The sequence below is a fragment of the Aquila chrysaetos genome, chromosome 17 (genome assembly GCF_900496995.4).
Source record: "Aquila chrysaetos chrysaetos chromosome 17, bAquChr1.4, whole genome shotgun sequence".
Taxonomy (NCBI): domain Eukaryota; kingdom Metazoa; phylum Chordata; class Aves; order Accipitriformes; family Accipitridae; genus Aquila; species Aquila chrysaetos.
In genome coordinates, this window is record NC_044020.1 from 3,229,009 (window position 1) to 3,253,788 (window position 24,780).

The 24,780-nt window shown below is 46.5% G+C and overlaps 1 protein-coding gene across 16 annotated transcripts in view; it reads left to right on the forward strand.

The window, feature by feature from the left end:
- RBFOX2 (RNA binding fox-1 homolog 2) overlaps positions 1 to 24,780 on the forward strand; it is a 177,389-nt gene that overhangs the window by 62,833 nt on the left and 89,776 nt on the right. Inside the window, exon 1 of one of the 16 annotated variants that reach the window (XM_030040472.1) lies at positions 13,486 to 13,572. The exons of 13 other annotated variants lie outside the window; for them this stretch is intronic. In XM_030040472.1, the coding sequence (XP_029896332.1) occupies positions 13,501 to 13,572 (72 nt within the window). In that variant the 5' untranslated portion in view covers positions 13,486 to 13,500. Of the gene's footprint in view, positions 1 to 13,485; positions 13,573 to 23,350; positions 23,521 to 24,077; positions 24,166 to 24,780 lie in introns of those variants that run through there. 2 more of the 16 variants (XM_030040479.1, XM_030040476.1) reach the window with 2 other exon arrangements.

A 24,780-nucleotide genomic window follows, 5' to 3' on the forward strand; every position in this document is an offset into this window, starting at 1 on the left:
GCTACGAAGGCGAGAGGGTCTTTTCTCGGAGAGAGGTGTGTACTGACAACAAGGGGGCAGGCGTTCTGCTGGTGACAGCCAGGAGCAGAGTGGTTTGAGTGTGGGAAAAGTGCTCAACCCTTTTCTGGATAAGAAAGCCCTATTTTTTTCATTTATGAGCAGATGAATCTTTGTGTACTGTGAGTCATAAGATATAATCTAGAGTCATTTCATTCCAAGTATTTTCTAAAGAGCATGATGTGTTCTGAGAGTTGCATGTATGAATGTTGCCTTGTTGGAGGTCTGTTGTTACAAGAAAGGTTGAAAGGAAGGGGCAGCAGCCCTAGCAAGCAATTTATCAACCATCCTTCTCCTGTGCTCAAAGACAGCTGAAACTATCAAAGGCAGGAGGGACCAAGGTAGGGGACATGCATGCTGTTGCTAGGCTTCTGGTAGGAAACCACTGGATTCATCGCTCTGATCTCAGATTATAGTGGGTATAGATAATTTCCTCATTTCTCACAGCCATGTACAGAGTACATGCTGAGTGTTTGTGAGAGGGCTGGCTGCTTATTGCAACTAGAAATGATTTCTTTCTCTAGAGCCCTGTGAAAGTGAAGATCTTACCTAGACCTACTAATTACCTACCATACAAGCAAGAATAGTGCTAGTAAGCTTGCCAAGCTCATTTTGAAATATTTTTTGTTGGTTTTCTTCCTGACCTGCCTTTTACTTGCCTTTTTGTCACTTAAAAGCCTCTCTTTGCATTCACTGGAATAATTTTTCCCTCTAGGCTCCAAGCTCATCAGCTTTACCACCAAGGGATTGGAAACCCAACTCTGCTGCCAGACTTGGGTCTTAGCAACGTGCTCTTCCTCACGCCATGTTTTTCTATTATTTGTTTGGTTGTTTTTTGTTTTTTGTTTTTTTTCATGAGAGGTAGCTACTGCCAGTGAAAAGTATGGTCATTACGGCGTGGTTTTCAAAGTATGCATTTGATAGCAGCAAAGCAAGTGGCTATCCAGGGAAAACGGCCTCCCTGCTCTGTTCCAGTGCCAAGCCTGGGGCAGCTATTGCTGGGGAAGTCTGGCTGTGCCTGTAGGTCTTTGGCTGGAACCTGTTTGGTAGGAATGGCAAATAACACGTCAGCCATCAACTGAAGCCCTGACGGGATGGAGAGTGTGCAGTTGCTGCGTGCAAGTGGTACGCGCGCGGTGTGGTCAACGCTAACAGAGGTTAAGATGTGGTAGCCTCTGGGAGACTGCGGCTGTGAGGGTGCAGGAAGGTTTTCCTGAACGCATGTTAGAGGTCAGGTCTGGGTGAATTTCTGTGAATGCGGTAAAAGGCACTTCGTGTTAATATAAACACCGATTTTGGATTCTTGCTCTGGAGCAGGAAAGCCCTGGAAAATCATAAAATGGAGCTCATGCAAAAAGCCCCGAGCTAGTAGCCTGTAAGCTGATTCCCCAGCCTGCAGGGCCCCGCGGTGCCATACTGTGGCATGCATATGTAGCAGCTTGAATGCAGAAGTAGCACAGTAATGTTTGTCCAGCACTGCAACTGAGATAGTGAGTTCTGCTGCTCGATAAGGTTTATTAGCTTTGGTGCAGCACCTCGTGAACATGGTTACACTGCTTCCACACCCGAGCTGCTCCATGCACAGCTGGTTTGGGGATGTCTGCATTGTGTTCCCCTGGGGGTTAGTGTGACAAAGCAACTTGCATCTATTTGCATCTAGGGTTTTATACAGGCTTTGGAGTTTTGGGAAAAAGAGAAAGAAGAGTTTATGAAAGACATTATATAACGTGACTGCCTGTGTTACTAGAGGGCTAGGGTTGATAATCCAGGTGATCTTTTCCAGTTCTGTGTTCCTGCAAGCCTGTAGTCCTGGAAGATGCCAAGGTCACTACTGAGACAAGTATGCCCCATGCAGTTCAGAAAGAGAAGGCATTTCAAATTAAGGTACTGGCTTCAGAGAAGGGAGATTCAGAATCAGGATGATCTGTTCTGTAGGCTACATTTGATTAATATAAAACCAGGTAAAATCAGTGCCCAGCACCTTGCCATCACTTTCAGGAATTTCCTTCCCTGATGAGTCTAAACAAAAGAATTAGAGGGATGTAGGCTGGCTGAGTTGGTGTGAATTTCTCCAGTGGCTCTTCTGCCTGACTGCTCTATTCCCACCTGTCCAAACAGGGATGAGCACAGGGGACTCTGTTTGCTGTAAGCCTGTCCAAGTCTTGGGAGACTGACAGGGACCAGGTCCTGTTTAAGTTAGTTTTTCACAAAACAGCCTGTTTATCTTGGAAGGAAAAGAATAAACTGTAAGAGAATAAGAAGAGAATAAACCTCAGCCTTCCTGGTTTCCAGCTGAAAGCTTGAGGAATAAGACAGATAATAGTGATTTGAGACTGAACAGCTGTGTTTCCTGCACTTCCCATGGTGCTTACTTGAAAATCTTAATTCCAGCAGTGCCAGAACTTTACCCTTGTCCTAATGCCCAAGGTTACGGCGATGGTCTAGGAAAGGTCTTTGAGTTGATCTCAATTGGGATGGCTTTTTTGGCACAGCTCTAAGCAGTCACTAGGGTATCAACTGTATATGTGTGCATGCTTAACCAAAATTATGATTAGATGGCTTGTGTGATTAGCTGGAAGAGATCCCTTCGTCCTTCAGCGAGGGCTACTGGGGACAGCAGGAGTTTGAGTCAGGTTGTGGGGTCAGACGAAATGTTTTCTTTAGAGAGTTGTCAGTTCGGAGGAGGATCTGTGGTCTGTATCCGCAGTACTGCGGCTCTGGATGGTACTCTGTACTGAGGGCAATACGATGCATCCTGTGGCTGTGCATCGGAGAGGCAGGCTGTGCTGATGGACCAGTGCAGATAGTTACATGCTGGAAGTAAAAACAGGCATGCAGAAAATTAAGAAATCAATGGAGGATGTGCTTTGTGCCCCTCTGGTGCTAAATTTTTTTGCTGAAAGTGTTGAAGATTCCTCAAAGCTGTGAAGAAGCTTAAACAAGTAATTAAGTTTCCCTCCTCTGTCCCTTAAATTTAGGTTTCATTGTTCTCAGAGTCCTATGTCTCATGACTAATATACTGCCTCCACAATGCTCTGGCTCATTTTTTACCAGATGGTTCTTGGGTCTGTAGTCGAATCCAGGGCAAAGGCAGTTAGTTTTTCTCTTGCCTCAAATGAAACATGCTGTCCCCCACACAATGCTCTAATTGAATCTTGGACATTAAGACAACAATGAAGTGAAAATACTTTGACCAGATGACAATGTTTTTAGATATTCTTAGGGATTATTATTCATCGTGCTTTAAGGAGCTGGCATGGGGATGATACTGGAACACTCCTCTGGACTTTCTTTATAATTTATAAATCATCTAGTGTTGAAACAAGTTTAAATGCAGAAAAATGCTGAAATTCAAATCTGTATACGTGGCTAGAAAGTAGAAAATGTGCAGTGTGATCTGCCTGTTGCTATTTTTTAACTTTTCATTTCTGTTTTAATGGCCTCCTTTTTCATCCCACCCTCAATCACTACGGTGCTGTCTGCTTGCATCCATGACGTACCTTTTGGATCAAGAACCCTTCTGAGCAAAGACGAAGCATCTCTCGGGAAGGTGGCAAAGCCTATTTGGCAGCATAAGTGGGGTACGTAGCTCCATCAGGACCATCTCAGTAACGTTGCAGAGTAGCTTTGCTCACAGGCCTGTTGGATCCAGCAGTAGTTTCAGCTATTCTGCCCCCCACCCCGATTTATTACACTGAGATTTTGGCTGGTGCTTAAGTGAGGACGAGCAGTGAATGCCGATGATTTTTTTTTTTTTTGTCTAACCAGCTGAAAAGGAGAAGCACATTCAGCATAGGTGAGGCTATTGATTGTGGCATCTTTTAAGAAATGAACGGTATCTGCATTTTAAAATTTTAGTGTTGGGGAAATTTTTCTTCGGCAGCAAAAACTTTGCTGGAGCGTATATGGTGTATGTGTAACTGCTGTTTTTAAACACCTTTAGGACTCAGAATTGCTGTAGAAATATGAGATGCTTTAATGCTTTTTCCTTGCACAGGGAGTGTTGCTCTTCAATGCAGCTGTTTAGCCGTTGCGAACAGGTGTGCAATAAACACCCCTTCCCTCTTCAGCCAAGCAGGGTGGTGATGGATACCCTCTCATTTAAACATGCATGTTTTTCTCTCCTACAAGAATAAAAACTTTAAAAATAGTATACATACCTAGAAAGAACCGAGTGCCTTGTCCTGTTTCCCTCTTTCCCTTCCCCCCGCTACCAACTCAAATTACCGGCAAGCTTTGGAAACTTTGGGGCAGGGGAATAGAGGTGCAGCTGGCCTGCATGTGTTGCACCAGCTGTAATGCAAATGATACATGCTGAAAGAGGCTTTTCTCACTTTTGTAATTCTTGTATATTGTTGTGCAACGGGGACATGCGACAATTTGTCTTAAATGTGTTTGCTGATATGTTCCACAGAGTATACTGTGTCCTTTGTTCCTCTCTGGGAAAAGACAATATCAAAATCCAATTGCCCATCGGCAGCATGGCTGAATGCAGCTGGGACTGTCCTCCTGGCTTTCCCATCAGTCAGTCCTGGGGTGATCCCATCACCCTTGATAGCAGTTAATTTAGAGCTGGCCGGAACACGGTCTTTGGTAAATGGTCAGCTTTCTTGACTGTTTGGACAATTTTTTATAAACCACTTTTTTTTTTTTTTTTGTCCTTTGTTTCTGAAAGCAGCAGTACCTATTGCTCTTCTGCTATGAGAGGGCTGAAGGGGGAAGTGCCTGGCAGACTGGCACACCAGTTGTCTGTAGGTACGAGTCAACTTTTCCACTGCTTATCCAAAGCAGTAGAAGAACGGGCATTGGGGTTTCAGTTGTGTAAAAACAAAAGCTGATGTTGATTTAATCCCATTACATTGCGTTGATCTCTCAACCACTGGACTCTTAGTAGGATTCCAGCTTTAATCCTGTAAGGATCAATCTGGCCCGTTGCTTTTCTGTCCTGATCCTAAATCCCCCTTTAATCTTGTTAATTATACCAGGCCTTTTTTGGTTTCATTTTTTTTCCCTTGTGGACCAGCAAAACCGCATTAAATCTTCATGTTGCTGTCTCTGACCTGGCGTTTTTACCCTTTATTCATCCTGTTGAGGACCGAGGTGCTCCTGAATGCTGGTTTCACCACTGCAGTGGTGTCACATCAGCCTTTGGTGGTCCAGCGTCTGCCGCTTCAGACTCCCGTGGAGTCACCTAGTCACGCTGTTGTGCCGAATCCCTCCTGGTTCTGCCAAGATTTTTCTTTTTTTCATCCATTGTTTGATAATGTGCTGTGTGAAGGGGGTGGGGAATCATGGAACATGAGAGCTACTTTCAAATTGCTTTCTTATTTTAAAGAAAAAGATTTTTTGGAACAGAATCCCATTGACCCTGGCATTGAGGGCTTTGCAGGAGAAGACCATGTCAGGGAATATGGAGCATTCCTAGGGTGAGGGGGCAAACTCTCTGAAAAGGGGGGTCCTGTGACAAGTCTTGGGTAGTCCCATGGTCTGCAGATATATTCTGAAGGTCATGGAGAAATTCAGCTGCTTAAATCAGCCTTTTTATGTTTACGTGTGTTCGGTGGCTTAAGGAGAGGAATAATACGCATTCAGACTTGAGGCTCTTTATCTTCACATTGCACTGTCTGCAGGCCTCCAAAGCCAGCGCTGCCTTTTCTGTGTAATGCACAAGGCCAATTTCTCACTGTGACAATCTGCTCCTGGCACTTGCAATAATAGAAACTAGCTGTGCTTAATGTATTCATCTCTGGTATTTCCTATACCGTAAAGAAGAAAACCAACCCAAAATTGCACCTACATTTGCTGTAACTCGATCAAGAGCTGACAGATCATTTCTGGAACATGTCTGTGCTGGGATCCTGACTGCTCTGCCAAATTTTATGCCTTTATCTTGCAGTGCTGCTCCTTCCCTCTTCCCTGTCTGTGCTGCTCTGCCTCACCCAGAAGAGGCTTCTGCTTTTCCAGCCTTTCGGCCAGATCCCGACTTCCTACCATCTTGGCAGAGCACCACAGGTCTGATTTTTCCTCCTTGCCAGAATGCAGGCTGTAGGGATGGGTCTGTCACAGAAGTAGCCAAGCTGATTCCCTTTTAACCCAGATAGAGGGGAAACCGGTTTTGGATCACGGAGGATGAGCTCTCTGGATGCATTTATTCTAATTAAAGCAGCCCTCGTGCGTAGTTTTTGGGAAACACTTTGAGCCATGACAGGAGGTGGCAATTGCTTTTAAGCAAACATGGGCATTTTCCCAGCAGTTCTAGGGTTAAGGAAATTGTAGAGGGGTGACATGGTGACTGTGTTCCCTATTTCTGTGTGTTGCCAGTAGCGAGAAGGGGGAAACTTTGATTTCTAATCCGCTTTGGAGGAGGCTCTGTATCAGGGCTGCACAGAAACATCCAGTCAAGCAGCTCCTTTATCATAAAGGGGATTTTAATTAAAACTGTTCTCGCATCATGAGCGGAATGAGCGTCAGTGCCAGCCAGCCCTGTACTGGGCATTTATCTCCTTCAAACCACATTACCAGTAATTGCTGCATTAAATCAAAGTCGAGGGAGATTACAGGTCTGAATTGGGCAGGCGGCCGGTGCCAGTGCGGGGAGCTCCGTGCTGCCGAGCCACTGATATGGGAACCCCCTCTACCCCCCAGGTCGGGGGTGAAGAGTCGGAGGGCTGCTGGATCCCAAGAAGCCCTTCTCATTACAGGGCGGGAGTTTTTGTCATAACCTAGGAGGAGTGGCAGGCGGTACGCTTGGAGCATTTGAAGCTGCTGGTGTTTTTCTATTAACTTCCTTTTAAAACAAACAAACCCAATAACAAAACAAACCCTGTGGCATTGCCATCCCACCCCTGTCTCGTGTTTGGATCCACCGCAGACATTCCCTTTTGTTCATCTTCTGTGGCTTATTCCAGCCCTGAAACTACAGAATAAATCGCCTCTTCTCTTGGTATGTCCCTTTCTCTCTACCCTCCTTGCCACAGCTCTGCTATGAAGCTGCTAACTTGGTCCCTCTCTGCCCTGACATGGGAGAGCTTCTCCCCTTCTTCACTTCTCCCCCCACCGAGGAATTGTATCTTCCTTGACCTGTGGTTCCTTTGCCAACTATGGCTCATTAGTTCGTTTAATTATTTTTCTAGGTTTTTAAGCATTCTGTTGTCTGTAGCTGTAGAGCAGCTGTTTCCCTTCTTCTTGTCCCTATACTTTGACCTTGGTGGCTCCAGAAAACATCTGATCATCCTAGCGTTGCTCTTGCTTTCACTCTCCAGACCTCTGGCAGGGCAAGACTTGAGGAATGGCCTTGCCCACGTGAGGTTTTAGGCATGTGGACTGGCTGAGGTAATTAGATCTATGTGGGCAATCAGTGAACTATCAAAATGTGACAGCTGGATTTCTAGGGGCTGTTATTAGATCTGTCTCATAATTGTAAAGAAGGTAAGTCAGGAACAGAATGTGCAGAAAGTGTGGTTTGTTTTTTTTTTTTATGTGGCCGTCATTTTCTTTGTTTTCATCTTAATGGCGGTTACGTATTTTTCTCTTCTGTTGCAGACAATCTGGGGCAGTTGGGTGGCAGTGACAGTTTTTCTTTATTTTGCCCAGAGACGCCTTTGGCAATCTGCCATTCTGAAGTTTGCTTCCTGCAGGGTTTGCGCATCTACTGCATTCCTCTGCTGCAGAAAAGGGTCTCATCCCCACGACCGTAGTGAAGACCCCGTAATGTATGTGAAAGAGGATGCTGTAGCTCAACCTGTCTGCTAAGGCAGTTCAGTCGCAGACTGTAGAGCTGTATTAGATTTTCAAGACTCACACAAGTTTCTCAGAAGCTGTCTAATTCAGAGCGGTTGCAGGAGGTGTGCCTGCTGTGCCCCTTCAGAGCTTGAAGTTGCAGCTTTTGCTTCATTACAATGTGAGCTTGAGATGCAGCTTAAGTATTGCCCTACTTTAACTCTGGCCTATGCATGAATCTCTAGCCTGAGATAAGTGGTTCTTTTAAATTCATGCTAAGAGACCCGTAAAGCCGTAGAGGCTGAAGTTTGAGTGCTGCTGATATGCAAGCCGATAATGCAAAGGGGTTGCAGTTAATTTTTGCGTTGGTAGTCCTGTTATCATGAAGTGAGATTACCCCCACTGCAGAGTTACTGGAGAGATGCGCAAGGTACATGAGCCAAGTCTTTGGTAGAGATTTCTTGATAGCGACAGAAAACAGAGATAAGGGTTTTCATGGGAACCAGGTAACCATCTTTATGGCTTCCTGGTTTTGGGACAGAGGAAGCAGACAGTGGCAAATTGGGTTGAATGAACGTGCATGAGTTTTTTTTTGTTGAGGTCACAGAAAGCTGCTGAGAAGAGCAGGTATCTTGTTCGTGCAGGTAGTGCAATGGCAAAAAGCCCTTGGTGGTTGTTGTCCAGGGGTTTCAGCTGCTGTGGCTTGTTTTAGAACTTGCTGGGAGTTGACGCTAGCCCGCAGGAAAGGGCTTTGGACTGAGCCCTGTCAGGCTTTCTTCCGTCCTCGTGGCTCCTGGGGAGAAGTGTGGGTGGCAGTTAGCTTACGTGCCCACAGCAGACCTCTGTGCCCACGTCTTGGGGCTCTGTGTGAGAATAAAAGGACTTCCAGAGTTTTGATCACTCCTGCTTTCTCAGAAGTAGATAGGTTTCAAAAAAAACCCAACCAAACAAAATCTAGGTGTTTGCTGCCTTTTACTATTTTTGTCTTAATCTGAGGCAGAATGCGATGTGAAGACTACTTCGTGCCTAAGAGCTGGCATAACTTCAGCATACCTCTTCTGTTCACCGCAGCCTTCTACTTCTCCACTAAAACCACTGGAGGAGGGACACAGCAATAACTAGCACCTCTGCCCCAACAAGAGTAGTCCTTGGGGTCACTCCCTACATTAAAGCATGACTTGCTGCTGTCACCATTCATTTAGCGTGTCTGACTTTCCTCTTTCAGGGTAAACTGCGTCGTTCTTGCCAAACCTCGACTTTGCGTGCTATTTCTGGATCCTTTCTGTGCACTCAGCAAATGCACCGAACTCTTAACTGCAGCACTTCTGGTATTTTGCTCTTGAATCTCTTCGGAGCTGCCTGAGTTTGGGATTTATTTTTTTTTTTTTTTCCAAATGGGAATGGGGAAAAAGCAGGATTCCTTATCTGAAGCTTAGCAGGTGAGCAAGATTTTGAACTGAGGCCTACAGAAAAAATGGACAGATGGAATTCTTCTATCATGAAATTGTCTTTGCAGATTTACGTTGAGGGTGTCATATTCTGTATACTGTTTCCAAATGATTTCCTGAGATTTTTTTGGTGACCTGCTGTTGCGGCAGCTAAAGGTCCTGCCTGCATGAAGTTCTTCAGTTCCTCAGTTCCTGCCGGTAATGCGGTCTCAGACCCGGCTATCTCATGTAGATTGTGCTGCCTGTTTATTTCTCTTTTACTTCCATTCAATTAAAAGTTTAGTTTAATATTTTTGACATGTTTTGTTTCTTGCTTGCATGGTTACAGTGTGTGGGCAGCTGCTCTGCTATTCTGGTTGAACGAAGTTGGACAGGGAATGCCTTTGCTCCTGTGTCAGGAGAGCAAAATGCTGCCTGAGAAAACCTTTCCCCCAAATTCTCCTTTTGTTTGTGTAGCTGGGAAGCCATACCGCTCTAAGGTAGGGATAAATTTAAGTCGATACTAGCATAATTTATTGTGTGGACACTATTTAACTTGGAACAAGTACCTTTTTCTATTTTAGTTTGTCACATGGAAGCAATTTGATAAGCCGGGAGGCGAGGTAGGGAGGAAAATCCATACCAAAACCATCTCCGTTAGGGAGCGAGCACCCAGCTTAGATGAGTAAGACATGGCCACGTATTGCAATTCTCTGCGATAGCTGATCATGTGCTCCCTTCACCCCAGGCAAAGGCGAGGTAAAACGTGTTAGCTCAAACCCTCGGCGAAAGTGGTTTATCCCGTGAGCGTTTGCTGGGATAGACTGGGAATGCGCGTGGCGTCACCGACGGCCCCGCGGCTGCCACGCGGCAACTTGCTGGTGGGGCTGAGATAACGGTGTAACTATACTTACACTACGGGGGAAATCGCCGTTGTGGTCCAGCCCTAATTTGTGATTCATTCAATTAAAAATACTTGGTGAGAGTATCTCTGGTACTACCATCTGGTGACTTTTAATAATATTTATTCTTAGGAAGATATTTCTTTAATTAAGGAATTAACCGTAATTTTTCTAGGCTTAGCATAGATCTGGAGAAATGCTCAGGCTTAAGCTGCTGTATTTCGTAGAAGAGTCAGGTCTTTCTTTTTTGGATCTCCCCGTTGTCCCCTTAAGGATCAGCTAATTGAACTGCTGCTGCTTGTCAAGTGGAAAAACTAAGTGGGAGTATGAGAGACAAAACGGACAAATCTTTTCTCTGACTGAGGTTCTGGAGCTAGCTGATAGATCTAGCAGGAAAGGCTAACTGCCTCCACACTATTCTTTTTGTTTCCTCTTTCTCCACTGTCCTCAAAGGAATATAGAAAGGCAGCGTGGCTGTCGTGTAATGTCTAAACTACCAAGAGAAAACTCCTTCTCTTCTTTGATGTTGAAATTCTGCATCTGGACACCTTTTTGTTTTTCATGTAACAGGCAAAAAGCATTTTGATGGACATGTAGCATTACCAAGATCAGTGCATATAGAAGTGGTCCCAAAAGAAAGCTGTGCTACGATCGCCGCCTTTGCCAAATGGCTTAGCCCAAAAGTACACTTACTTTCTTCCTGAAGTAGTGCCAAGCACTTAGAGTTCTCCTTGAAAGGAGGCCCAGGCCAAACACACGGATATTTTTTTTTTTTTCTGGAAAATCTGTGTATACTTTCTTTCCCCCCTTTATACTGTGCCTCTGGTAATAACTAAGGTGATGGAGCCTGTCTGGTTTTAGAAGCTCCTTTTGGACTTGTTGCATGTTATACTCAGGTGTGCTGGAGTTTTCTCAAGATGGCGTAATTAAAGCCTGTTTTGTAATGTGTGTAAAGTGATGGTTTGGGGTAGAAATGAAAGTTGAAGTTGTGTCTTCTCTGTGGTGCTGGTATATCCAGACTGCTGCCAGCTTTATTTTGCAACTTAATCACTAATATATTTTTGTGAGTTATTGTTCTGTTAAAGCTGCCTCTCTGGGAGCCAGCTCGTTAGCTAGCATCGTGCGTAAAACCTCAGTTCTGGGAGTACAGTCTTCTGACAGAGGATTTTTCAAACTTCAGATGAGTGTTCATTGCTACCTTACATTTTTCCTTTGTAATAATTTCAGAGACAGACTTTGGGCAATCTGAGTTTTGCCTGAATTGACTCCAGCTCCTTGTCTGGCAGCTGAAGTTGTATGGCCAGGATCTGTACTTCCAGCTTCAGGAAGACTCTGCCTACACAGATCTAACTTCACGATCAAGAGTCTTTACTCTCCTGCAATTTCACCAAGAGTCTTTGTCTCTCTTGACAGCCATGACTCTGTAGATCAGGTACTCGGAGAGCTTAGTTTCTGGTTGAGGAAGATCCAGACTTGTGGTTTCATGAGTTCTGTTTTGGTCTGTAGGTTTCTGGAGTTGCGAATGCTACTGTTCTACTGGATGGCTGTAAGAAAGCTCAACGAAACGAAAAAAAGCCAGTTGTCCAGCAAACAAAGGTCTTGCAATATTCTGCTTTAGCAGACCGACGTGGTATCCTTGCTCTGCCTCCATTTTCCAAGTCCTTCCTAAAGCAGAGTTTGTTGAGGCTTTGAAAATAGTGGTACTTAAGAAATAATTATTTTTAATTCTGACCTGTCCTTTTATGCTGTGTATTTGTAATTGTGTTTTAAAGCTGTGCTAGTTTTCCAGTCTAGACAAACCATTAATATTTAATAGCTATGCGTAGATGATGCAGTGAAGAGCTGAGGGTGGTAACAGGATACAGGTATCTTACGCCCATCATTTAGAGTGTGCACAGTGCCTAGCTGTTAAGCCATTTTAGATCAGTTTCAGGACTACAGAGCTTGGGTGGGGAGTGTTCAGAGCGGTTGAGGCAGATGCAAACAAGCTCCATCACTCGTAAGTAAATTGCCTTGCAAATAGAGAATGTGTCGCAGAAGAAGATTGAAAAGGGAGAGCTCCAGCACTTTGAGGGGAAAGGACATGACCAGGAGCTATTTCAGAGCTTCCATTGTATTAAATATTGTCTTTGGTATTTTTTCTCTCTTAAGTTTTCTTGAAATCATGAATTTTTTCTGTGAAACCTGGCACGTGTAATGACTGAGGTTCCATTGTCTGCTTGAGGTATTTCCTTGACAGAAGCAGTGAGTGTGATGGGGCTATCTTCTCTGCTACACGTAACCTGGTATTTACTGCTTTGTTTAGCTTTGGGCTTCTTAGGCCTTTTGGCAGAGGGATTTTAGTTTCCTTGGATTCAAAGTGTATTTTTGGTAATTTCATTTGTGCTAATGTGTTTTAGGAACATTAATCCTAATGAACATGAGGTATCAGTAGCACTAACTAATCAGACCGGATTCAGGCAAGCAGTGGCTCCTATGGCTTTACCAACACATTGAAATTCTTTCCTGTGATGTCCTTATTACGCTAATCCAACACGCTCTCGTTTGCTTCTGCTCCTACTCCACATCCCCCAGAACTGCTGGTTCCATTTCTGCTTAATGCATCTCGTTCCTGATCTTCAGCATTTGCATGCTTAACATGTTTTACTCGCAAAGAACGCGCTGGCTTGGTTATTCGCTCTCCTGCATAGCTGATCCACCACCAGATCTTCTTGCTCTTGAGATCAGGACACCTATGTAAAACTGCCAGGTTTCTGAAATGTGAGGAAAAACAATTTGTGCAGTCACCTATTTGTCATCATCTTTGCTTCTGCTTGCCATTTTGGAATACTGAGCTTTCCTGTGCATGCTCTGCCTACATTTATATCCTCCCCACTTGAATCTCTAATGATTTCAGGGTCAAAATAACAACTAGACCATATGTAATTTTTCTAGTTGTTGGTTATATTAAAACTGGGAAGAAAAAAAACCCATGCAGCTTTTTGAAAAATGTTATACCTATTCAAACCAAACAAGCAATACAGCCCAGAAAATGTAGCCCTATAGAGGACTGATGACTTTCCAGTATAAATTCTCACCTGGAGTCAGTGAAAGCCACCTTTGTGCTCAGGACATGGGACTTGCTTTGGTGCAAAATGAGAATCACTTGCAGCTCTAAAGATGTAATCTTGGTACCGTGTGCTGTTTGTCTAACACCGGTACAAGCTGGCTGAGCTGCTTGATCTATTTAGCTGCTATGGAAATCAGTACATACCCAGCCAGAAAATGCATCCTTGCTTGCTGGCATGTTTCCTACATTTACATCAGTCTTTAAAAAGCAGAGACATATTGTAAGCTGCTCATCAGATCCCTGATGACCCAGTTTAGCAGATGTAGTGATTGGCTAATTGTTAAAGATGCCATTTTTGGTGGGTGAGAGGAAGAGCATCAGCCAGGCTTCTAGCGATGAAGAGTTAGAATCAGCGGAGGTAAGAGCTCTTTAGTGGGAGTAACTAGATAAGGCTTGGATTAATTTGTCTGGAGAACAGAGAATTATACTAAAGATTTTATAAATTCAGTTTATAAAATGAAACCGTTGGTGTAATTTCCTTAGTAAAGATCGATGTGGTGTAATGACTGTGCAGCATGGAAATATCTCAGGCTCCATGCTGTATTGCTGTGTCCCCACAGTACCACGGTTTTTAGCAACTTAAAAAAAAAAAAAAATACATGGAAGATGTCTGGAGCTACCATGGCTGCACTTCAAGCACAGGGAGACTATGGCTAGCTTATTTCTTATAGCTGTAATTGTAATTGTGACTTAGCATGCTTGCTATAAGCAGTCTGAAGAAAGCAGGGAAGGCAAAGCCCAGGGCTGTGGTCTTGCATTTTCCAAAAATGCTCCTCAGTCTGCAGACATCAAAGAGAGCAGTGCATGTGAAGCAAAATACTGGGTTTTGAGAATGTTGGGAAAAACGTGCGTAATCTCCATGCCTTGCTTAGTACACAGAAAGAGGAAAATTAGGTAAATGCTGCTACAGTAGCATGTAAAACAGTATCTCTAGGCAAAGCAATGGGTAGGTAGGAGATGGAAAACAATAAAATTCAATGTTATAAAAAGAATAATAAAATTCAGCAGTAACTAGATGGGTGATACTCTTAGTTGAGGGAGCTGGGAGCTGTGTGCACAAACATATCAGGGTTTTTTTGGGCTTCTGGCATTAGAAATAACAAGTAGAGGAACCAGAGTTACTGGTGCAGAACATGAAACTGGATATTATAGGGATAATATCAATCTGCAAGAATAGTAATCATGGCTTTAACATGCATTCAAGATTATGTGTGGTTCAGATAGGGTAGATGTAAAAGGTGATAGGCTGTATTGTATGCACTGGACTGTAAAGAAGAAAGAAGAGTAATACTGATAACGCAGGATCTGTTTCTGGTCAAAATTGCTGTGGGGAAGAATGGTAAAAGAGGTCCCAGAGGGAGTACTGTGAGTCTGCTGTAATCCCTCATAGGATTGGATTCAGATACAAACGTGAGGCTCTGAAATGATGTTATTCCCAGTACCATTAGAGAGATAAATATTAGTATGAGAAACTTTAATTTCTCAGATATAGCTTGGAGGACAAATGCTGCTAATTATAATAGGGTCAAAAGATTTCGTCACTGTAGCATCATCACCTGTTGTTGAGACGGTGAGTGAATTATTGGTGCTATGACTATTACAGGAAAACAAGCTGTTCAGAAGCCTCCATGTCCCCACCTTTGGATGGGGTGATCATGATGCAAGCTTTGATACATGAAGCAAAATACTTAGTGAAGCCAGGGAACTGGATTGAAAACTCAGACTTGAATGTAGAAGTGTGTGGTTTGGGTTTGGGTTTTATTTGTTGTTGTTTTTTTTTTTTTTGTTAGAGGTACTTTGGATACAAATTCTTGATGATATAAGTAAAGGCGAAAAAAACTTGTAAGAAGAAACTTCAGCCTAACTGGAGGCATAATCACCTTATAAAGGCTGTTGGGTGCAAGAAAAGAATTTACAAAAGAGAATTTATTAGCAGAGATTGCTGTGCCTTTAAAGTCAGTAGGGCTAAAATGAGAACTGCCAAAAATCAGACTGAGTTAAACCTTGCAAATGTTGCTAAGGAAATCAGTGACAGTTTCTCAAAATACAGTTAGAAAGAAGGGAAGATGAGGGGCAGCTTAGTGTTGGGGATGGGGTAGTTAATGAGGATGCTCTTGTTGTGATTGCAGAATTGAACAAATCTTTTTTTTTGTTGTTGCTGTTGAAGGTAGAGTTGATCATGGGAGCAAGGGCAGGATGGGTAACGGGCATGAACCTACCGTAGAAGCAACCACGTTGGACATTTCAAAGACCCTAGTGCGTGCAGGCTGGGCTGGGGAGCAGGATTGCCTGGGGAAGGGTGATGCCTGTTCCTGAAAGTGAAAGAACCGGTTCATGAAGTTGCAGATCTGATACAAGTTTTAATCTATCAAATCAGGAGTGCTATCATATGTTTGGAGAACAGGAAGTGTAATAGCCCTATTGGTGGTAGGGGATGATCTGAGTAAATAGACCTGTTGGTCCAACCTCAGCTGTATGCTGACACAAAAATATTAATTAAAGGCTTGTACACAAATGAAAAATGTGATAAAAGGCAACACAAATCCATCAAAATAGGGTTGTGCCATATCAGCCTGTCTGTTTTTAAGATAACCAATTTTCTTAACTTGATAACATGCATTTTTCTTAATGGGGTGGCATGTCTTACTGTAGACAGGTCCTACAGCATCTGATGTGGTGCTACAGAGGAAATTACTAATGAGGCTAGAAAAGATGCAGTTTAGTGCTGGAATTGTGAAACGGATTAGGAGCTAACAATGTTGTTCTGAGTAATGTCTTTAAAAAAAAAAAAAAGATGAGCACAGGCTAGATCAGGTGCAAGAAAGGGCTGCTAGAGATTGGGGAATAGCAAGCCTGTCATGTGGCAAAAGACTGGAACGGCTGCTTGTTTAGATGGGTAGAGAGGGGTTACATGAGGAAGGTTAATCGTAAGGGAAAGAGAAAATACAGTTAAACCAGAGGACGGTACTGGCACAAGAACAATGAATAAACAGAAATTGCTCAGGAATAACATTAAGCTGGAGATGAACACAGACCCCAGCTGCTGGGGAGTGGTGTTCTAGAGCAGCCTTTTGGCTGGGGAAGCGTAGCTGCAAAACCCAGTTCTAAGATGTAGCGTGATAAATTTTATGAAAAGATTCGATGATGTTGTATGATAGCAATTGATCTGATTGTGTGTGTCAGGAGGTCTTTTCCAGTCTTAATATTTCTGTAATTTTAAAATTATTCATATGTGTAAGCGTTTGCAGGAACAAGGCTATGATTTTATAACAGTTACCTAACTTGTGTTACTGGAAATGCATGTGCATAGCAGGTTATATGGTAATGTAGTTGGGCCTTTATCTCAAAATAAAATTATGGAGTGCAGCGCCATCTTATATTTGACTAATATTTGTTGCAAGTCAGTGTGCAGCAGTAAACCAGCCATTATGGCCAGCCTTGCAGAAAATTCAGTAGTTTATTACTGGTCAATAAAGTCATGCTGTATCTATCTTGGCATATACAAGTTTAAAACTAGTTTTTGTAATTTAATTTTCTGTGGGACACAGGAGGTGCGATGCTTTGTTACCGAAGTGTCACCCAAGTATCTTAATGCTGGTTAAGGCAGAGTATTTAAATCTGCATCAAAAGCTTTAAAGCATGGCAGTTCTATCTGGATCTGTAGTTAAAACAACAGAGGAGCTTAGGTGGTGCTCCCTGCTCCCCCTCCTTGTTTTGTTTTGCCCATCTGATGGTTATTTATAGATAGTAAAGATATCTGCACTAGGATTTGGAAACATTTTATTCCCCTGAGGCCTGGTTGGAAATGACAAGAATTGGATTGTGAAATAAATGTAAGGTTTTTAACTTAGTTAGGGATTTGGTTTTAAAACCTGGGGCAGTAATATGGAGTAGCAAGAAACAGGCTGTGGAAGAGACTTTGGGTTTTTATAAATTAATGCCTTTTCATAAAAAGATGTTATTGGAGATACTAAATTGCCTGAGTGCATAGTAACGAGCTATGCATAAGAATGAAGGGCAGGCGCCTATTGAACGTGTAGTTACAGAAAGAAGGGGAAAAAAAAAAGTATTGGTCGTTCAGAGGAAACCAGATACTGTGTCCGAGAGCGGGGCTTGCAGGGGGAGTGCTGAGAGGTGGCCGAACAGCCCTCTGAAGGTGAGAAGGAGGCATAATGTGAGCTTCAGAAAGTTAGTTTGGGTCTGGGGTGAAATAAACTGGCCAAAGGCAGAATGAGCTGAAAGTTCATTGTGGGAGCCTCATCCTTTTTCCCCAGTGAAGAGATCTAGAAGCATAGCTGCTTTCCCATTTATGGGCAATTAATTTCTCTCTCTGTGCAAATCTTCACAGAGAAACAATGGCTATAGAAACTTTTTCTTTTTTTTTTTTTTTTTTTTAGATGTAGAAAATGTCATGCTTTATACTCCCCAAATTGGCCATGCTCCTTTTGTAAGGAAGAAGCGGCCCTGTGGCCTTAGGAAAGATGATGAGAGTGGGCGGCAGCTGCTGTAACCACTCACCCAGCTCCTAGCTGTCCTTTTCCGAGGCGTCTCGGAAAGAAAGGGCAATGGGAGCAGAGGACGAGCCAAGAGCTGTCCGGTCAGGCTGGGTGGGTCGGAGAGTTGTGGATTAGGCACCCCTTACCTAAATTACAAAGTGCCGCACCTGCAAATTGTGCTGGATAATGATCCATGTATTAAGGTCTTGGAAAAAAAATAAAATGTTAAGTTTAACTCTTTCTGAGGGGGAGGAAATTACCAGTAACGATGGAAAGGCAGCTAGCCCAGAGCTAGGCTGAGGTAGCTGTTTGGTGGTGCGCAGCAGCACTACAGAAAAGTGAAAGATTAGAAATGCAAAAAAACCCCGTCTGTATGCATTTAAAATTGGGGGGTGGGTGGGAATTTGCGTAGCCCATCTTGGGTTTGAGCACTGTAACATCCTTATTTTTGAAACCTTGGAGGGAGGGGTTTTATCATTGCCGCCCTTTGGAGGAAGGTGGGAATCTTTTGTGGTTTTGGGCTGTTAACTCTTTGGGAGCCCGGGTTTTGGGCCAGCGTCAACCTGGTGCAGTTTGGCGTAGCGATGGCCGAAACCTCACGCGGTTTGCTACGGGGAGGTGTCCATGTCGTTCCCCCCCCCCCATCCACACCGTGTCTTCTAAGAATCAGCAGCGGGCTCCGGGGTGTCCGGTAACGCGTCCGGCACGCAGGGCCGGCGGGCTGAGCCGGCCGGCCTCTGTCCGGGCAGCTCTCCATCTGTCCCCGTCGGTCAGGGAGCGGATTCCTCCCCGAGAACAGGGAGGTTGGGCTTCCTAAAACGGGCACAACAACTGGCCTTGCCCAGCTTTGCCCCCTTCTCCCCGCTGCTCGCCGTCGCCCCGTGGCAGAATTAATCCCCCCCCTTCACCCCCAGTTTGACTGGAACAGCTGAGGGGAGGCAACCCACCGGCGTTGGGCTGGGACGGTGGGGGCCATCCCGGAGCCCGGCTCCCCCCGCCAGCCCCGGTTCCGGCAGCTGTCCCTGCCCGCCTCAAGTGCGGAGGGAGGGAGAGGCGTTAAATGATACGGGCACATACTCCCTCGTGAAAGAGATCCCTTCAGCTGAGATATCAATGTGGCTTCTCCCCTCTCCCTCCCTCCCCGACACCAAAGGGTTTTGCTATGCTAATCCCAGCACCTGTCCCTGCCGAGGACGGCAAGAAGGGTATGGGGGTGGGGGAGGAACGGTCCCATATGTTTTTCCCTGTCCTGGATTGGGAGTGTTCCCTCTGACGCACCTAGAGCCCAGAACATATGCTCTTTTCAGATCCTAAATGCTGTTTGCTTCCTCCCATCCCCGGTGGCGGTGGCTGCGAAGATCCTGTGTCCCCCTCTTCCCGGCAGTCGCTCTGTTTGCTGCCCGGGAGTCGTAGGACGCTCCTCGGTCGAGGCTTGCAGGGCCGTTTTCAGTAGGGGATTTCTAATTTTAGGAGCCTCTGCCGCCTATGGTTGAGCGCTGCCTTGCTGGATCCCAGAAGAGAGGGGCTGAGCTGAGCCAAGCCAGGCAGCTCCTTTTTATTTTCAGCTGAGCTAGTGTCAACCTGAGTGGCCCCAGAGGCCCGAGCCAAGCACTGCGCAGGGCTGCCAGAGTCCTTCCCACAAGGCTGAAAGACGGAGACTCGGGTTTGAAGCTTCCAGTCCTGTGTCCATTTGGCCTTTAGCTGGAGGATCTTTGGCTATGTATGGTGTGTATTGTATGGATTACCAATACCCAGTCGTCCAGGTAAGCAAAAGGACAGTGGCGACTTTATAGAGTCTTGGTGTTTGCTCTGTATGTTCCTCGGGCAGAACTGGAGCTTATGGTGCTGGTTTTGTAGAAAGACACTGCTTCCGTGCTGGGCTCCTTGCTCCTTGGCTTGGTGCGTCCCAGGCCTCAGGAGCCCGGAGGCTCTGCGGAGGGCTTTGAGGCTCCTGCACGTGAGCGGTTCCATTTGACACTTTAACTCCAAGGTCTGTGTTGTTTGAGACTTGTGTGTTTCGGTTTGCATTTTTGGCTTTTTTTCTGAAAAAAATTTTTTTTTTTCCTTGTAGGGGGGTTGAGCTGACAGCAATGCCATGCTCTGCAAACTAGTATGTTGTTGCGTGCCTTACTGCATTGTCCGGGCGCATGTGACTTGTACGTGTGACTGCAGTCCGTCCCGCAGGCATGGCGAGCCACCCAGAGCAGCTCCTCACCTATTTTCCTTCTCCCTCCTCTGAAATCACCCACAAAACCTCCGACAAAGTCTCGTTCGTCACCTTTTCGCTTTTGGAGGTCCAGCGAGGATGTGTAGGGTGATAGGAATGGGTGGGTTTGAGAGCAGAGCTCGGGGCAGGGCGAAGCCTGTATTGCAGCTTCTGCTGGGGGAGGGGGCTATATTTGGAGCACACGTGAGATTTGCTGGCCTGGCGTGTGGAGTCTTGGAAAAGCCAGAGGCCACGGGTCAGGCTCAAATACTTTTGGAGCCAAGTGAAAGATGATGTTCTCTGCACAGTCCTTGGCTATTCAGTGTCAGCATTCCTTGTCCTCGCAGGCACCAAATTTATCCAGAAAACGTGAAATGTAGACTAGCGGCTGAAGATTATCTACCCTAAGATACGTCAGATAGCCACTAAAGAGTATTTTGTTAGGTTACCTTGTACCGGGGGTTTTATTACGCACATGAATAGAATCCACCAGCAGAAGTGTGTCTTTTGGTTGTTAAGATTTGTTCCTGATAAATTGGTTCTTTGCACTTGAAACTTTTTTTTTTTCCTCCCTCTGGCCTTGATCCAGCTGGCAGGTTTGCTCCATCTAAACTTGAGCCAGCATAGAAATGCAGGTAATGGGATGTTAAAATCGAAGGCTGTGCTTTCTTTCCACCCTAGCAGCAAAGGGGAATTATAGGCATAGCAAAAGAAGAAGGAAGACAAATCCTGAAACTCATGGAAAGTGGAGTACTTGTGGCTTTCTCTTCTCTTCTCTCTCCATTTCCGTGAGTCCTATGGGTGTTAAACTAACCCAAGCATTTGAAAGTGCCCATGTAGACCACTTAGACTAGAGGTTAGTTCTTCATCTGTGCTCTCACCAGTGTCATTTCAGTGGCCTTGTCCTGTCACCTGCTGCATAAACATCTTTCTCCAGCTTATTTTCCATTAGGATTCAAATGATAGGAGCTAACCAAAAAACCATCGTGTACATCTGAGTGAACACAGACGAGAATATAGAAGTGGCGCAGACGTGCTCAGGTGGGAGCAATGAGCTTTGCCTGGCATGATAAGGGTGATAAGCTGTGCCCTGGCACTGCAGAGGCCGACTAGTTATATTTGCCCATAGTTATTTCAGAATGCTACTTCCACAGCACGGTAATGAAGTTTCAACGCATATGTGCTTGTGATGCATGAGAAATCATGAGAACTCCTAAGTATTGGCATCTAGAGCCATTCTGAGCACGTTGCTTTTTGAATAAATGCAGTAAGTAGGAAGGGATGATCTCATGGCTCTGAGCTGCATGTTCTTCAGGCTTCCAGCCTTCAGCTCTACTTGTGCTTCTCTGTTGTTTTCAGCAGCGTGTTCTGCAGTTTGAGCCTTTGGTTTTGCTCAGTAGAGGGTGGCAAACAGCAATGGTGAATTGGGCAGTGGTTCCATGATTTGCATGTAGGAGAAGCTAAGTGGAGGCCCACCAAACTTACTTCACTTGGCCATGAGACAACATCTGAACCCCCAGCCCTCAGTGAGGAAAGGTGAGTCGCACAGATTCACCAATTAATTTTATCAGTCTTGTTCATTATCAGGTGTTGCTTTGTGGGCTGCAGTAGAGCCCAAGATGGCAAAGACCTCGAGCTTTAACTGTGTCTGATCATGTTTTTTCCATGGTATTCTTGAAGCTTTTGAAACTCTGTATTGCGTGTTCATTTCGGCTGTGTTTGTGGCAATCCAAGCTCCTGCCGACCTGCGTTTCTTGTTGCCTGAGCACATCCATTGGAAGTTGGGGCTTTTCTTTCGCTAAACAGGAGCAAAGGCAGATATATTCCAAGCATGGGGGAGGAGATGCTTTCTGGCCTACAATGGAGATGAAAGAGGGAGACCAGCAGTAGATCGCACTGAAGGGAATTCCCACTCTGCTGGCACATGAGCAAAGCAGTCGTACCATCTGGGTGGTGGGAGGCAGTGCAAGGGAGGGTTCAGTGTGCGGTTGGGCACCTCTTTTTCCTTGGAGGATTCTTTTTGATGGCAAATATTTCTAGAGGTTCCTAAGGTGAAGGCCAAAATGGATCAGGAATGATGCTATCCTGGTTAACAGTGGTGAGATGATGGTAGCATGTCATTTCTCCGTCCTGAAGGTCTGTGCTACAGCCCTAGATATGGGACAAGAACTTGCTACCCTATGGCACAGAGGAGACTCAGGGAACGCAATAATTAAATTAAGTGGAGAGAATAAGGAGATTATCCTGAGTGATTTGCAGAGGTCTGGTGAATGAGGTGCACGTTGCTGAAACCTGGTGCTTTGGCGTGGCAAAGGTATAAGGATGTCAGTGTGGGTTTTGCTGCTTTGAAATTGAACTTACACTTGATCCAGAATCGTGCTCCAGAATCTCAGGTTTGTAATAGGGGAGGGAAAAAAAAAATAATCCAATACTTTCCCTGGTTTTGCAATATTGCCTGTAAACCTGTAGTATCATAAAATGCGGGTTAGCAGAGAGGATGAGATAACTTGGAAAAATGCGGGCTCTGACTCAGAGCCCTGCGGGCAGCAGCCGTGGAGGCTGGCTCCTTCCCAGAGGACCCCACACCACGGCTGACTGTTGGGTCGCGCGGGGCGGCTGGCCCGTGGCTCTCTGCCTCCGTGCTCTGGTGGGACTAAGGGCTCGCCAGTGTCTCGGTCTCAGGCTTTTAATGCCGGAGGAGTGAGCTGGGCTGGGATGCGTGCTCCTGCTGGCCTTCTGCTGAATTAGGAGAGAAAGGGAAAGGGAGGGAGTGAGCCAGAGGTCAGTTTGCAGCGAGTGAAATTGGGAAACTGAAAAGCACCGTGGGTCAGCATGGGCTGCCTGGAGAGCAGCGCAGTAGCAGAAGCCCGTGAAGCAAAACCACTAGGCTTTGCTTTTTTTTTTTTTTTTTTTTAGTGTAAATTATAACTGGGCATCTTCATGCAAAGGAGAACGCATGGGGATGCAAAGTGTTACTGCACTGTAATTTGGCTTTTCTGCTGCTAAAGCCTGGGGAGCCTCTTGAGTACCAGGTGTCAAGAAGAGATGCATCAGAGGGGCAACTTGCCTGAGCGGGTTTTATTTCTGCGTCATGAGCCCTGGAGCATCAGCACAGTCCTGTTGTCTAACCGAGGGATCGGCGGACCTGCGGTCAGCCCCGTCCGTGGGTTTCCGTGGGTGCAATGTTGGGAAGAATCAATCGGAGCCTCTCCGATCCCGTCTGCCAAATGGGGTAGCTGTGTATCGGTCTGTTTTACGGGGTCGCCGGGAGAACAAACGCTGCCAACCGTGGCGTGCTCAGGTGTTGAAGGCCAGATGCTTACTGAAGATAAATGGGAGGGGAAAAAAAAGCAAGCTGGGAAGGAGTCCAGCGATCTCCCAGTTTTTATGATGAAAGAAATGCAGATCCTGGCACGGATACTGCTTCCGGTTCATCCGCCGCACCGTGTAACCCACGCGTTCTCCCCCTTTGTGGCAGGAGGGAGGTCTGTGCAAAACTGACAGCTATCTCCCGAGCATCCTCCTGCGGGGAGATGCTCTCTCCCGCCTCCTGAGCTCCAGGCGGGGGAAACCCGACCGATAGACCCGACCCGCCGGGAAGATGGTAGGTGCGGAGCAGCCGGGGCCGGGCCCCCGGGGGGAGCAGCGCTTTTGTTCCCAAGCTCGGGTTTGGGGGCTCACGCCGAGCCCCTGGGGGTCCCGGGGAAGGGGCGGCCGGGGGTCCCGGCGGGCAGGCCCAGGGGAAAACCTCGCCGGGGCTGCGGGGGGAGCGGCGGCCGGACTCGGAGCTTGCAGCGGTTGCGGGGCTGGGGGGGGGGGGGCCGTGCCGTGCCGAGCCGGGCGAGGCGAGGAGAGGCGAGGCGAGGCGGGGGCGGTCCCGGCTCGCATTAATTACCTTCGGCATTCGGGGCGGTGCTTCCCGCAGCCATCTGGCTGAGCCGGGGGGGGGGGGCGGGGGGGAGCGGCGGCCGGGGAGGGAGGGAGGGGGAAAGAAAGGGAGGAACACGGGAGAAGAAAGGGAGGAAAAAGGGCTCGGGGGGCACCGCGCCGGCGAGGCAGCGCAGCGCAGGCACCCGCCGCCGCCCGCCTCCACGGGGCTGCCGCTTTTTTTTTTTTTTTAAATTATTTTATATTTTCTTCCCTTTTTTTTTTTTTTTTTTTCCTTCTTCCCTCCCTTCCCCCCCCCCCCCCCCCCTGCGGCCGGGCTCCCCCATTTTGGTTTATGGAGAAAAAGAAAATGGTAACTCAGGTAAGGCTATAGCGGGTGGGCCCGGGCTGCCGGGTGCCGCGCCGCGGCGGCTGCCTACCCGGCTTTGTCTGGGCTGCGGGCGGGGGGCCCGGCCCGGTGCGGAGCGGAACGGAACGGAACGGAGCGGCCGGGAGCGGGGCTGCCCCGCCGCCTTCCCCCCACTCCGCCCCGGCGCTGGGGCGGGAGGGAGCCCCGCTGCGCCGGGGAGCCGGGTTGGGCGCTTTGGGGAAGGGGGTTCCTGCAGTCCCCCTGCCCCGAGCGAGCAGCCTGGTGGTGATCCATAGGGAGAAGAGGTGCCTGAGGGACGCGGGTGCTTCTGCTCCCGAGTTAGGCTAAACCCGCCGGCGAACGACGGATCCCGGCCGAGCACGAAGGGGAAACGTCTTCCCAGCCGTTTACTGGGTCCGGCTGCCGGTCACCGTGAGGACTGGGAAGCCCTTGGTAGGGAGCTGTAGGCGTGGGGCTGCCCGTGTCCTCCCCGGGGGAAAGCGGCTGACATTTCCCGGGGAGCGCACCCAGGGGCCATCGCATTTCCCCCGCCTCGCAAGGGGATTTTATCGGATAGTGCTCGCCTTTTAAGGCTGCTATATGCTTATGGATTTTTAATTTTTAATT